This window comes from Rhinolophus sinicus, linkage group LG10, assembly GCF_036562045.2.
Source record: "Rhinolophus sinicus isolate RSC01 linkage group LG10, ASM3656204v1, whole genome shotgun sequence".
In the NCBI taxonomy this organism is placed as follows: Eukaryota; Metazoa; Chordata; class Mammalia; order Chiroptera; family Rhinolophidae; genus Rhinolophus; species Rhinolophus sinicus.
Window position 1 is genome coordinate 47548800 of NC_133759.1, and position 14309 is coordinate 47563108.

The following is a 14309-nucleotide window of genomic DNA, read 5'->3' on the forward strand; positions in this document are numbered from 1 at the left end:
CTCTTAAACAAAAAACCAGATACTTGTTGAAAAATGTAGGTTTCATTTTATTTATAGATGGGGCCACAGGTTACAAAATTAAAACCAAGCAGCAGTATTGAACTGGCTGTACTAGCCGTATCAGTCCATTCACCTCTGGTCATTGAGCACTGTAGTAAGCAAACACTTGGTAAGGCAGATGGGGACACGTACAGTCTATCTGAGAAGCTGGCTGCCAGACAGTGCAGTTTGACATCTTTACCCAGCTGCAATGTCCCTTTTTCCATGAGTTCATAACTGTTGCTTTCCACACATACTATCTTGCAGGGTTTCCTGAGAAATGCTTGTAGTATAAATTACATTTTACTTTATATTTGAGATTTCCATATGTCTTCGGATTAGGCTGAATTTGCCTGTTGGGTCTGGAATATACCATTTTTCCCAGACATCAGTATATGAAGCAGTTCTTCCCCATGGCTTAAAATGTCCATTCCAATGGAGTAGCTTAGCAGCTTTTACAAACTGGGGTGAATATCGTTTCCCAGCACTGGAGCCTTATGTGGAGAGAAAAAGAGCCAAATGATTGTATTAGAAGATAATGCCACATCGAACTGGAGAGAACTTAAGGGAAACTGGATGTATTCCATCCCTGATGATAGTCCCTTAGATAATTCTTTATTAACTTAGGCCTTTGGTTAATTAATTATTTCTACTTACCAAGGTGGCGGACATTCCACATAGGGTCAATGGTGGAATGCTGTTGATAAAATACGATCAGCAGAGGAGGTGTTGTGATGCTCCCAGCCAGTGTTCTGCTATACAGTCCCTCTCTTGGTGGGCAGATAACAAATGTAAGCTGTTAGTGAAGAATCCTAATTCCTATTGAAATAGTCTCTTGTATTTCAGGTTTGAAATACAAGAGTTTTCACAGCTAGGGCAGTTTTATACTTACTTTACATTGAGTTTCATCCATTTTTCCAGCTGGTTAGTTATATTCTGTCTTTTCCATTCTGTCAAGTTTGCCACGAAAACTCCAGGATTAAATGAGCAGGTGCTGGCTTTCATGGAAAGCTTACGAATTCTTTCCTTTTTATAGTCAAGATATCCAATGTAATTGTACTAAAAACACAAGTGGGAGATTATTTTATATATATATAAAATCACTGCTTCAAACAATTGATACATAGAGCCACGCACTGCTTAATGACAGGAATATGTTCTGAGAAATGAATCGTTAGGCGATTTTATTGTTACACGGTATGAACATTATAGAGTGTACGTACACAAACCTGGATGGTATAGCTTACTACACACCTAGGCTATATGTATAGCTTATTGCTCCCAGTCTATAAGTCTGTACGGCATATTGTACAAAACACAAGATTAAATCAAGTACAAGAGACAATGAAAATCAAGAGACCCAGTAAGCATGATGTGTATGAGGTTGCTGCAGGTATGAAGATACTGTGTTAACAGCAAATTTTTTATAAGACAGTACACTAATGATAAATAGTAAATACATAAACCAGTAAGTCATTTACTATGAAGTTATGTACTGTACATTAATTGTATGTGCTATACTTTTATACAACTGGCAGCACAGTAGGCTTATAGTAGCATCACCACGAACATGAGTGATGAATGCATTGCATGTCGATGTTAAGACAGCTACTTGGTCACTAAGCAATAGGAATTTTCAGCTCCATTATAATCTTACGGGACCACAGTTGTACATGTGAAACATCCTGATGTAGCATATAGCTGTAATTTGAAAGCCAGTAAAAAAAATACTGCTTATTAACCTGAATTTTCAGATTATTAGCAAAGGGCTCTACAGAAAGCAAGTGAAAGTGACATTTTGGATTCCAAGTTAGGCAGACTAGGAAACTAAACATTAAGCCAAATGTTCAAGGTGAATTAGGTCATCGAGTTCCATGAACTGATCTATAGGAAAGCAGGCGAGTTTTAGAATGAAATAATTGGGGGAATATGAAATGCATCAAAAAAGATGAGTTCCCTGATTTTGCTGCCTTTCCCCATTAACCTGCTTTATAGGTAGAGGAGTATCTATCTACAAGGGGTCTAATAAGTAATTTACCTGGTTCCCTGCTCCACGGATGACAACTTTAGTAGAGGTTGAATCACAATCTTCTGAAAATGCAGCTGCATGTCCTGGCTTCAGTGGTGTATTGTAGAGGGCAAGAATATCACCTGAAATGGATGAGGTGTTAAGATTTACACTTTGAGTTGCCTCACAATTGCCTATTCCACTTCCTAGGACAACCTTTTATAGGATACCATAAATAAGACAACCACTACAGCCCACTCTGGACAGAGAACACCAATAGGTGACATTCTTTGGTACCTTGTACAATTACATCATCATCCATATATATGGCCTTCTTTGCGCTGGGAACCAGAATTGGCAAGTAGAACCTTGCAAAGGTTAACTGGGAAATAAAAAGGAAAGAGGCATTAGCATAGAATTTATCAGTGGCTGTGCTTTTATTTACTAGGAACTCCAGAATGCTCTACCCATGCAGGAGAAGACAGCCAAAGTTCTCAGAACTGCCCAGGCTTGGTCCCAGGCACTACTTGCAGTTACCCAGTTATGCCAATCTTTTCCTAATTCTCCCATACGCAAACAAAGATGCATGGAACTCACTGGTTTTACGGATTCCCCCTGGTCAGGATCCTCCTTTACTTTCCCTTCCAAAAGCTTAGAGTCAAAAATCACAATTTTGTACCTGATGCTTTTCAGGGTATTGCTGCTGAGCCAGGACCTGATGAAAATAAAGCACCAAATTTCAATTTTAAATAATCATGTACCAAAACCACAGCCTTATCTTTGTGCCTTCCAATGAGAGCACATTGTAAGAGAAACCAAACAGGTGTCCCAGCCTATTCACTTCTCTGAGCCTTGGTTTCCTCATCTGAAGTGAGAGTATTCCCACCAAAGTCCTTCCCTGAACCAAAACTTTATGGTAATGGTTACTATTCCCACCAGGCTCACATCTCTGACACTAAAACTGCTGTAGAAGAACTCACTATGGAACTGAGAACACCCCATCAGCACATGGACCTTTCAACTCCTGTCCCTACAAATACATGGTTGAAGAAAATGAGTCAAAGTATGATGGCAGTGAAAGCTACTTATCAACAAAGCTGGTAATCGGTCTATTAATCTACAGACTCATTAATTCACGGTGATGACTAATTCCTCCACCTGAGTCTAAGGAACTGCCTGTAAGAAAAGTCAGTGTTCCTAAATAAGTACTGCACATTTTTCCTAGGTACATTTCAATTCAGCATTTTGTGGATATGTTATTTGTGTAGTCTATTTTAATGCAATATTTGTTTCTACATTAAATGATGGCTTCTGAGTTTTTAAAATATGGAAAAATAATTCACAACTTTCACAAACTAAACATGAACCATGGAAAAAGCCACAAGGGCAGAAATGTTTTAGAACTTTGACAACTATTAAGCTGCTAGACAAGACAGTTCTTGGAATAAACTTCGTAAACCTTAACTCAAAGCATTTTTAAAACATGGATGAGACAGTCCATCAGATTGGGTTTCTGTTATTAATCACAACAATTATAATAGGAAGGACCATTCACTGAGCATGATTATGTGCTAGGTGTTCTTTATATATATTTTCCCATTTACTTGACACAACAATCCTCGAAGTTGGATATTCCCCGCCCACCCCCCCCCCACATTTATAGATGAGGAAACAGGCTCCAAAGGGTTAGTTCCCCTATCACTCTGCACCAGATTTTGTATCTGTCTATGCTCACTTCACCACACTACCTTGCCATTGCTCCCACATTCCTTCCCACTTTAGACCAGAGCTACTCAGAGCATGTTCATGAAATAAGGAACTTATAACAGGATGTAAATCAACATATTGCTTCTTTCATTGAGAAAATCTTATTACAAAAAAACAAAAAACAAAACAAAAAAACCCAGCTTGAGTTAACATTGTACACAGTTGATTTACATCCTGGCACAAATTCCTTATTTCCACTATCATGGGGACAAGCTTATGATATAATCACATGGAAAAACATGTCATACATGCAGTTTATATGTGGTATGTGGTATAATCTCAATTGTTTAGAAAAAATATATACTTATAGAGCATCCTCTAGAAGCAGAATCATCAGGCAAGCAGAGCTCACCGGAGATGGTCCGCTGTACCATTGAGCGTAACAATGTAGAAAATCACATTGGAGCGAGTGTTGTGCTGAATGCTGTTTATGGCTGCAATAGTCCCACCAAGCCTATCTTCAGATGCAGCAATGACCACAGAAATCTCCTCTTGTCTCCCATCTACTGCATGTTGGGGCGCATTTGGAACAAAGTCAATGGGCTGAAGCCCAACAACTCCTGAATCTGAAAAGAACATACACAAGGAAGGTACTGGATTACAAACAAAATCTCATGAGGTTTTGACATAGAGCCCAAGACATATAAAGAGGTAAGGTGAGGATTATGATGCTTATTTACCTCATTCTTCTCCATTACAATATGAAGCATACAGCCTAGAAATTGGGTTTTCCTATATGTAACCAAGCTTTTGGAAAAGCACCAGCATTAAAAAAAACAAAACAATAGGTTGACAAAAATCTGATACACTGCTGGTAGGTATAGAATCTTTCTGGAATGTATTTTGCAATTTGTATTAAGCCTTAAACAGGTACATGGCCTCTGACCCGATAATTCCTCTTGTCTCTGTTAAGGACAAAATCTGAGAGGTAATCAAAGCCACAATTTTATTTACAATTGTGAATAGACTGAAAGAGAAGTTTTTCAAGCCATGATTCATAGACATGAAATCAATTTAGTGGGTCATGATCAGAATTTGAGTAGAAAAAGTTTCAGAATTAAAACACTGAAATTAGAAAAGAAAATATCAGAGCGTATCATACAGCCAACTGCACATATTTTGTAAACCTTCCTTTCTGTCTCTTATAATACATTCATTGAACACTGAGCACCTACTATGGGCCAGACAATATCTAGGCACTGAGATTATAGCCATGAATAAAACAGACAAAATTCTATTTCTTACTGTGGGGTTGCCATAAAAAAAGTCTGAAAGTCACTGTACCAAGACTTTTCCCTGTGGAAACAAGTAAATTATGTGGCATTAATATTACATATGGAGACTTTCTACTGCCATGGTGACATACTTAGGAAATAATCACGTGGAAAAACGTGTAGAACTTTTATATATTATATAGTATAATTTCAACTGTATAGAAAAAATATAGAGAAAAAAACTGGAATGTACTAAGCCAAAATTTTAATAATAGGTATCTCTAGACAATGACTATTTATTCGATTAATATTTACTGAGCACCTCCTATATACCAGCCATTATCCATAGAAACGGAAGATGAAGCAGTAAACAAACTGCCCTACTAATAGAGCTTAAATGTTTTCATTTTTATAAATGTTCCCACCAGGAGTAGGCATTATTTTACATATACATACGAGATCTGACAATTAAGTTCGCGAACTCATCCTAGAAAAAGCGCTATATATCTCATTGCTGAATATCACCACGGTCACCTTCGAAGTACTCCCCTTGGGAAGCTATGCACCGATGCCAGTGCCTAGTCCACCCTTCAAAGCAATTCCGGAACTCTTTTTCTGGAGTGGCCATCAGAGCTGTTGTCGTACTACCCTTGATATCCTGAATGTCATCAAAATGTCTTCCTTTCAATATTTCCTTTATCTTCCAGTAAAGAAAGTCATTCGAGGCCAGATCAGGTGAGTAAGGAGGGTGTTCCAATACAGTTATTTATTTACTGCCTAAAAATTCCCTCACAGACAGTGCTGTGTGAGCTGGTGCATTGTCGTGATGCAAGAGCTATATATTGTTGGCAACAAGTTCGAGTCGTCTAACTTTTCCCCGCAGCCTTTTCAGCACTTTCAAATAGCAAACTTGGTTAACTATTTGTCCAGTTGGTACAAATTCATAATGAATAATCCCTTTGATATCAAAAACGGTTGGCAACATTGTTTTGACTCTTGATTTGGACTGATGGAAATGTTTTGGTGATGGAGAATTGTCTGACTTCCACTGTGTACTTTGATGCTTTGTTTCAGGGTCGTATTGGTGCACCCATGTTTCATGACAAGTGATAACACAGCCCAAAACATCCTCTTGCCTCTCCAAAAGGTCTTAGCAACCTTTGACTCTCCTTTGCTTTTGTTCATCAGTGAGCTCCTTCAGGACCATTTTTGCGCACACCTTTCTCATGACAAGATTTTCAGTGAAGATTTTCCTGTTTCTCTATTGATGTTTACTTGGTCTGCTATGCTTCTCACAGTCGGCCAACGATTCTGACGCATAATTTGACAAATTTTTGCAATGTTTTCATCAGTTCTGCTTGTTAGTGGCCGCTCTGACCTCTCTTCATCACTGACGCATTCTCTCCCCTCAGAAAAACGTTTAATCCATTTGTACACTGCCGTTTTCTTCATGGCATTATCCCCATAAACTTGGACTAACATATCCCTGATTTCACTTTCACTCTTGCCAAGTTTAAGAAGAAATTTAATGTTTATGTGTTGCTCTTATTGAAGTTCAGACATTCTTGCAACGGAACACAAAAACATGCAACAATGAACCCCACTCAGCAAGACACCGCCACATGTTGACACGAACACAGCTGTGAGACACTGACTTACCAAGGTTATGAAACCTTACCGAGCAGTTTGTACAGTGCTGCCAATGTAAGTGCACAGTGGCAAGTTCACGAACTTACTTGTCAGACCCGTATGTATATGTATAAATACACACATGTACAAGGTCTGACAATTAAGTTTGCGAACTTATTGCAACGATGTTGCTAACCTTTTTTGATTTCAGAGGGATTATTCATTATGAATTTGTACCAAATGGATAGTTAACCAAGTTTACTATTTGGAAGTGCTGAAAAAGCTGCATGAAAAAGTTAGACGACCTGAACTTTCCGCCAACAATGCATGGCTCTTGCATCAAGACAATGCACCAGCTCACAAGGCACTGTCTGTGACGGAGTTTTTAGGCAGTAAACAAATAACTATATTGGAACACCCTCCCTACTCACCTGATCTGGCCCCCAATGACTTCCTTCTTTACTGGAAGATAAAGGAAATATTGAAAGGAAGATATTTTGATGACATTCGGGACATCAAGGGAAATACAATGACTGCTCTGATGGCCACTGCAGAAAAAGAGTTCCAGAATTGCTTTGAAGGGTGGATTAGGCGCTGGCATCAGTGCATAGCTTCCCAAGAGGAGTACTTCAAAGGTGACCGTGGTGATATTCAGCAATGAGGTATGTAGCGCTTTTTCTAGGATGAGTTCACAAACTTAATTGTCAGACCATTATAAAACATGCTATCAGAGTACTCAGTGAAAGTTAGGGGAAAGCTATTAGTCTTTTCTTGCTCTGGTCAACTACGATGGGTGGCAATCCAAAAATGAGTTTTGACAAATATTCTGAAGCCTCAAATATCACTCATTAACAAGGCAGAACAGTATGAACAAATAATTTTAAATAACTGCCAATGGAATTATATAATAAAGTGATTTAAAAAAAATTGTTGACAAGGTTTTATGGTTTTGTTTTACTACTAGAGACCTGCTGATAACAGTTCCACAGGTTACAGGAAAATACAAGGTGAAGGAAAGTAACCAGACTGACCCTCTAGTGAACACAGCAGACATCAAACACCAGTGACACTCAACTGTCCCCACCTTCTGAAGCCCAGCTCTGCTGAAATGTAAGCAGATAGCAGCATCCCACAGAGGCTCCTCTAAGGTCTCTAATTGGTAGTAGTGAGATCTTCGGTCAGATCAAACCCTTAGCAAACAACTGCACAGCAGGGAGAAGAGGTGGAGATGGAGGACTAAAGAGCACAGGAAGTACCACCATGCCTTGTCCGAGAATCTTTCATAGCTTTTGTAAGGGCAAAAAGGAAGCTTTCTTTTCCTTTAACCTAGTGATGTAACTTAGGATGTGGGACACAGGGAACTCCAGGTCCTCAATAGATGCGAGGGCATCAGTAAGGGTTTCCATACCTGAAACCTCATTTCTTAGCAAACTGCTCAGGCCGAGGAAGTTATGGTGTAAAACCAGTAAGAAGAGAGCCACAGCCAGGGCCAGGATGACGAGGTTCACTGAAACAGAGGGGAGAAGCCTGCGTTACACTTCTGCACCTTTCGAGCAGGAATAAAAACAACGTAACTTGTAGAAAGAGCATACCTTTACGGAATGACATCTTTTTCTTCTGTCTTACATAAATATTAGTTATTCACCCTACAAAACAAAAACAAGCCCCCAACGTCAGTAGGCACATGAGAATGACCATCAAAATGCCTAACACTTTTATTCAGGTAGAACCAAGAAATGCATACTTTCTCCCAGAAACTCATTTTGAATGAACAATTTCCAAGAAACCAATTTGGGATCTGAATTTTTTTATGGTAGCAATAATAAAATACTTCTAAATAACTTGGAAAAATAGATAGCCTTGTATATTAAACGTCATTAGATGAAAAGCAAAAGAAATTCTCCCAAGAGGAAGGAATACGTGGAAATGTTTTCTGAATTTCTACTTAAAATTCCTTGTTAGACAAGGACTCAGTCGTTTATAATCAAGTAACCCGAGGTCAGCTTCACTGGTACCAAACATCCCTGTTCTGAGTTGTATCCCATTCACCATTAGTTGGAATTAAAGGGGGAGGGGGGGAAGAATATTTTCCACATTCATTTAAAACTATAGCAGGAAAAAAAAACTATAGCAGAGAAACACAATTACAAAAATTTACAAAATCCAATCTTGTTATCAAAAGTTTAGAGTGCTGTTCTCAAAAAATTATAATCTGCTAAGAAAAAAAAAGAAAGAAAGCTTCTTTCCAGGGAGGGTTTCATCTCTATTGGTTAATTACCCATCTCTTAAGAAAGTCACGTCTAATACTGTCACTCTGCCTGTGGCTTATGCTCCCCAGCTCATCTGATACCTTCACTTTCCAAACAAATAATTCAATGGAAACAAAATTGTAGGTAGAACTAAATTAAACGATTAGATTTCTCTAACAACCTCTGGGGAATGTTTCCTTAAAAACAGATTTTAAACAACCATAATATTGTGATCCTACATTCGAGACATTTATCCTTTTCTGCTTCATCTTCTTCCATGGGAGTACCAAACACAAAAGGCTATTAATTTTACAAAGCATTTTCAAATACAGCATATTTTTAAAATCAAAGTAACTTTGAATTAATTTCATCTTAAGTAAAGTGTCTGCATATCAGGCACTTGATTTCTCAAGGCCTTTGAAAAGAGGAGAAATACATCACAGGCAAGATTACAAATTTGGGAGAAAATAATTCAGACTACCAAAGAACAACAAAATATTCTCCTTCTCTTTCTCTTTTTCTCTCTCTCTCCCTCTCTCTGCCCCCGGACCCCTTTTCCTTCTAAAGCAGTATACATAAAGCACATTATACCAGTGAACTTCCTGTCTAAAGAATACACATCACTATATAATCTAAGCCATGTGCTTCTATCACATTGTGGTCTGAGCCTTACCAATAGAAGCTAGAAGACTGGGAGCTGCTCAGACAAAGCTCTAACATCTGCCTGCTTGGAGCCAACTTCCAGTGAGACTGGAGAAAACCATCTCAGTCAAATAAATCTCATTTAGTTAATGGTACAATGGACAGAGTTTTAGTTCAACAATGTCCAGTTACTTACAGGTAGTACATGCATCTAGAGGCACTTGTATTTGTGCTATTCTGTTTAGCTAGACACAAGAAAAACACACAATCCAAGCAGGTGTTTGATGTACGTACTTCAGTAGATTAGCATGGCAGAAACCACTTGTTCCTAAAACTCTTCCAGTCATCTATATGCAAATGTCAGTTATTATGGAGTATGTCTGAACCACAGCTCCTTTCCTTGCGCTATTCCTGGTAATGGACTCGTTGATTTGCTTAGAATTTGCAAAACAAAATTGCATGTAGACCCTGGGATATCTAATAGTGACTTATACTTTTAGAGTATAAGAGTACACAACAGTGTACAATTTGATCAGCAATATTCAAATTGTTCACTATGAAAATTAGTATTTTTTATTTAGAAACTTTAAAAGCTTCACCTTCCCAATTCACTCACAAAACCCATTCACACATTCATCCAGGGCAGGTATACCTAGAAACATGGGTGAAGAAACCCTCGGGGGAAAGACATTTTTTTTAACTTGTTAACTGCATTAGTTCCCACATTCTCAGAAGCTGTACTCACCTTTTCTGCTTTTCCCCATTACTGTGTACATGAAAGGCCATTCCACTGATGCTTTGCAACCTATCCTATAATTGTTTCCTTGGGGCACCATCAGCACTCTCCCTGTGCTGGATCACACCCATCAGCATATTATCATGCTCCAGTAACTTCCAGTTAACTTAAAAAAGACACTACTCCCCCACCCCAGTTGACGCACAAATCTATTTCTCTGCATCCCCTCTAAAAGCTTGAAGGATTTAACTCTCTAGCTCCACTTCCTCTCGTTCTCTTTAGCCTCCAACCAGACTTCTGTCCCTATTGCTCCATTCAAACTGGTCTTGTCGAAGTCACCAAATACCAAGGTCATTTTTCTGTCCTCCTCTTATCCACCCCTCAGAGGCCATCATGGAAGTTCACCATTCCCCCTCTTCATGAAATCATCTTATTTGTTTCATTTCTTCTCTGATTAGTATGTCAGCTCTATGAGAACAATGACCTCAATGTAAGTGTTTACGGATGTATCTATCCTCTTTACCTAAAACCAATGGTAGTAGGCATGTGACATTTGTTGAATGATCTTGTCAGCTCAGAAAAGAGAACACAATCTTTGATGATAATCATGAAAACAAATTTCTACATGAGGGTATGGATTCCAATGGAGAGCTTTCTCAAATGGAGCCTGACAGGCAATTTCCTTTTCCCATCATCTCTTCATAGCTCAAATACCGTAAAGTCTCTATAACTGCCACTCTGTTAAGTACATTCAGAGGACTAACACAGTGGGGACATGTCTGTTTCTACATTCAAAAAAATACGTTTAGTATCTTCCAGTCTGAAGGTGGAAAGGCACTAAGGATATTCATCCACTCTCTCCTACCTCTTCACCTGACTAGCTCCTACTTGGCTTTCAAGAGAAGGGAGCCTCCCCCCAAAACCTACCTTCAACTGCACCTCCCCTGATTTCCCACATCTCTGGGACTTCTATCTCTGAGTAAATCCAGCTGTCATACACCTCTGGGGTTATGTGGCTGTCTCCCTTGACACACTCTGGGCTCTAGGAAGGCAAAAGCCTGGTGTTGGTGACAACCCTATCCTCGGCCCACTGCCTGGCACAAAAAAGGATGCCGTGAATGTTTGCCAACTGCATGAATGAGGGTGGCAGCCACACACCAACCTGCCCTGGAAGTGCCTAGAATCCCACCGTCTGTGACCATTACGTTCAACACAGCATAGAGACTAGAGAGCCAGCTGGGACGCACAGGCCCGGGCTCCCCAAAACGGTTTCTCTCCGAAACATGGGCAACCTCGCTTAGCTCAGAGTAACGCGGGTGGGGTTGGGGGGAAACGAAGTGTTTCAGACAGACACCGGCCTTGAGAAAGAGGCAGAGCGAACCCTTGGCTGGGCTCTACCGGCAGGGCCCACTGAAGCCGGCGAACATGCTGGTAGGCCAACTGGAGACTCCGGGGTGGGAGCTCTTTCCAAACGGATGCAAGGAACGGTCAAGAACCGGGTCCCCTCTCCGAGGGGCTTCCCTTTCTTTTGAGGATAGGCTTGGGGTAATTCCCTGTAAATTCTAGGGGTCAATAGGACCCCGTTACGCTTAGGGGTGATAGGGAGTGTGACGTTCCGAGGCTTCCCCCCAGGCCGAGAGACTATGGGTTTGGGTTCGGGCAAGCGGTTAGCCTCGGACGCTCCCTACGGCCGCCCTTACCTGCAGCGGGAGGAGGAGGAGGAGGAGGAAGAAGAGGAGGAGGAGCCGCCGCCTGCGCCCCGTCCCACCCCGCCAGCTCAGCTCCCACGCCGCAGGGCCCGGGGCCCAGTCCGCCGCCGGGCCGCCCGCGTTCCCTGTACTCCGGACCGAACCCGCTCACCCGCTAGCTCCCAGGCGGCCGTTCAGGCCCGCAAACCCAAGCCCGCCCGCAGAACCGACAGCAAGAGCATCAAGCCAAGCAGGCGCCGCGGGGCAGCCCCACTGCTGGGGCCCTCGCCGAGATAAGCCCGTCGCCATGGAGACGGGGCGCGCGCAGGCGGCCGTTAGGCCGCAGAGGCTCAGTCCAGGACAGTTTGGGGGGCCGGGGCCGCGGCTCCCAGCACCCAACAGCACCGACGGCGAACCCTTCACGGGTACGCGATGCCTCGACTCGGCCGCCACGGTCATCACCTCAGCCATCGCGGGCAGTGCGGCGGCCTCCAGCCGGCTCCGACAGCGCAGGGCGGCTAGCCAAGGCGCGGGGCGGGGCTTCGGGCCGCCCGGGTCTGTTTGAGACTTCCGCTTCCGGGGCTGCGGCCATCGCACTGCCGGGCTCGGCGGGCACTTGTGGCTGTACCCGGCACAAGACCTCATCCCCCACGGTCCCTGAGTCGCGGCCGCCCTCGCTTCGCTGTCCCCTTCCAGCACTCCGCTGCCCGCCTCCTCGGCTAGTCATGCTGCAGCAACTGAGCTCGCTGCCCACACAAATGGTGAGGGTGCGGCCCACCTCGGCCCCAAGGTCCTCGCACGCTCCTCGCCAGTCTGGCAGCTTCGCAGCTCTGGTCCGAGACCCACCCGCTGCATCGCTGTTCCTGGCCGGGACGGCTACCTTACACTCTCTTCCCCGAATCGTGCTTCCTGGGTTCCCTCCTTTCTTCCTCCGCGGGGATATCCCTGTCCGTGCTTCGTTAAGAGTGCTTCAGTTCCCCCGGGAAACCCAGCATTTCATTCCTTGCCAAGTCCCTGGGGGAGTCCGTGATGCTGGGGACGCCCTGTGCTAAAGCTGTGAGGCCAAAGCAGGAATTGTATAACATCTCTTCGGTGGTAGAACCAATTCCTGCTTTGCTCTTCACCTCTAGGATTACAAGGGCCAGAAGCTAGCTGAACAGATGTTTCAGGGAATTATTCTTTTCTCAGCAGTAAGTATTGGTTTTGCATAACGTTTTCTTTTGTTCTTCTCCCCCCAACCCCCAGTCTGACTGTATTCAATATATTTTGTCTCTAGATAGTTGGATTTATCTATGGGTACGTGGCGGAACAGTTCGGGTGGACTGTCTATATAGTTATGGCTGGATTTGCTTTTTCGTGTTTGGTAAGAAATTTGTGGGGGCCTGGATGTTAGTGACAACTTGGGTTTTCTGAATTGGGTTGGTTTGGGCGGACCTATTAGTGAGAACCGGCACCAACTTTTCCCTCATCCTTTTCCATCGACGTTTCCCGTTGCTATCAATGGAAAACTAGAATGCCAAATAGTGTCAGATGAGGGACCGAAGCTGCATAAAAGGATACAGCTCATTTATTTTGGCAGCTGCTTCAAGCAATAATCTTAAAGTCAAAGCTAGCAGGAATTTCTACGGTCTTCACATTGCTCCCTCCTCACCTTTCTTTTAGCTCTTAGAACCATTTGTATAAAGGGTGAAGCATGTTCCCATCACTCAAAGTATTTGCAGAGGAGAGGGCACAGTTTTCATAGGAATGTCAGTTTTGTTGTTTTTATCTTTAGGAGTCATTTGTGAACTGGGCATTATAGAATGCTCTTCAATGACTATTAATTGATGCATTTTCTGTGTTCTGGCCCAGCTGACACTTCCTCCATGGCCCATTTATCGTCGGCACCCCCTCAAGTGGTTACCTGTTCAAGACTCAGGCACAGAAGACAAGAAACCAGGGGAAAGAAGAATTAAGAGGCATGCTAAAAATAATTGATTGGGGTTTTCATAATTCAGGTTTACTCTTGCACCTGCTTTTGTTTCGTGTGAGATGAGCTAAATATTTACACCCAAAACATGAGCTAAAACCACCTATGCTCTTACGGTACAGCTGTGTGTAGATTTTGTTCTCTTCATATTTCACTTCTAACTCAGTTGGGCTTTCATTTATACATACTTTAGCTCTTTTCTTCATAATCTTCCTCTGAAATGGAGAACAGAAAACAAGTATGCAAAGTTTTTTTCAGGTCTATAAAAATAAGGAATATATGCCTCATAAAGCACAGTACAATTTAATTGTCAAAGTTTTATAATTATTAAATTGTTTTAATATTTTCAATTAAAACTCATAGTGCAA

At 42.0% G+C, this 14309-nt stretch overlaps 2 protein-coding genes across 3 annotated transcripts; one reads left to right on the forward strand and one right to left on the reverse strand.

The window, feature by feature from the left end:
• Positions 1–23: 23 nt before the first annotated feature.
• Positions 24–12532, reverse strand: GLT8D1 (glycosyltransferase 8 domain containing 1). Of its 2 annotated transcripts, none has more exons than XM_019724315.2 (10): positions 12435–12532; positions 8250–8303; positions 8066–8164; positions 4167–4380; positions 2645–2762; positions 2345–2429; positions 2078–2190; positions 932–1098; positions 697–809; positions 24–533 (listed from the first exon to the last, which is right to left on the reverse strand). In XM_019724315.2, exons 2-10 carry the CDS (start codon positions 8263–8265, stop codon positions 343–345), a joined length of 1116 nt encoding a protein of 371 aa, XP_019579874.1. In that variant the 5' UTR covers positions 8266–8303; positions 12435–12532; the 3' UTR covers positions 24–342. The 2 variants fall into 2 exon arrangements, with proteins under 2 accessions (XP_019579874.1, XP_019579873.1); XM_019724314.2 differs by lacking the exon at positions 12435–12532 and adding an exon at positions 11985–12293.
• Positions 12502–14309, forward strand: SPCS1 (signal peptidase complex subunit 1). Its single transcript, XM_019724115.2, has 4 exons — positions 12502–12733; positions 13103–13162; positions 13249–13335; positions 13824–14309. The coding sequence occupies exons 1-4, from the start codon at positions 12698–12700 to the stop codon at positions 13947–13949; spliced, it is 309 nt and encodes a 102-aa protein (XP_019579674.2). The 5' UTR covers positions 12502–12697; the 3' UTR covers positions 13950–14309.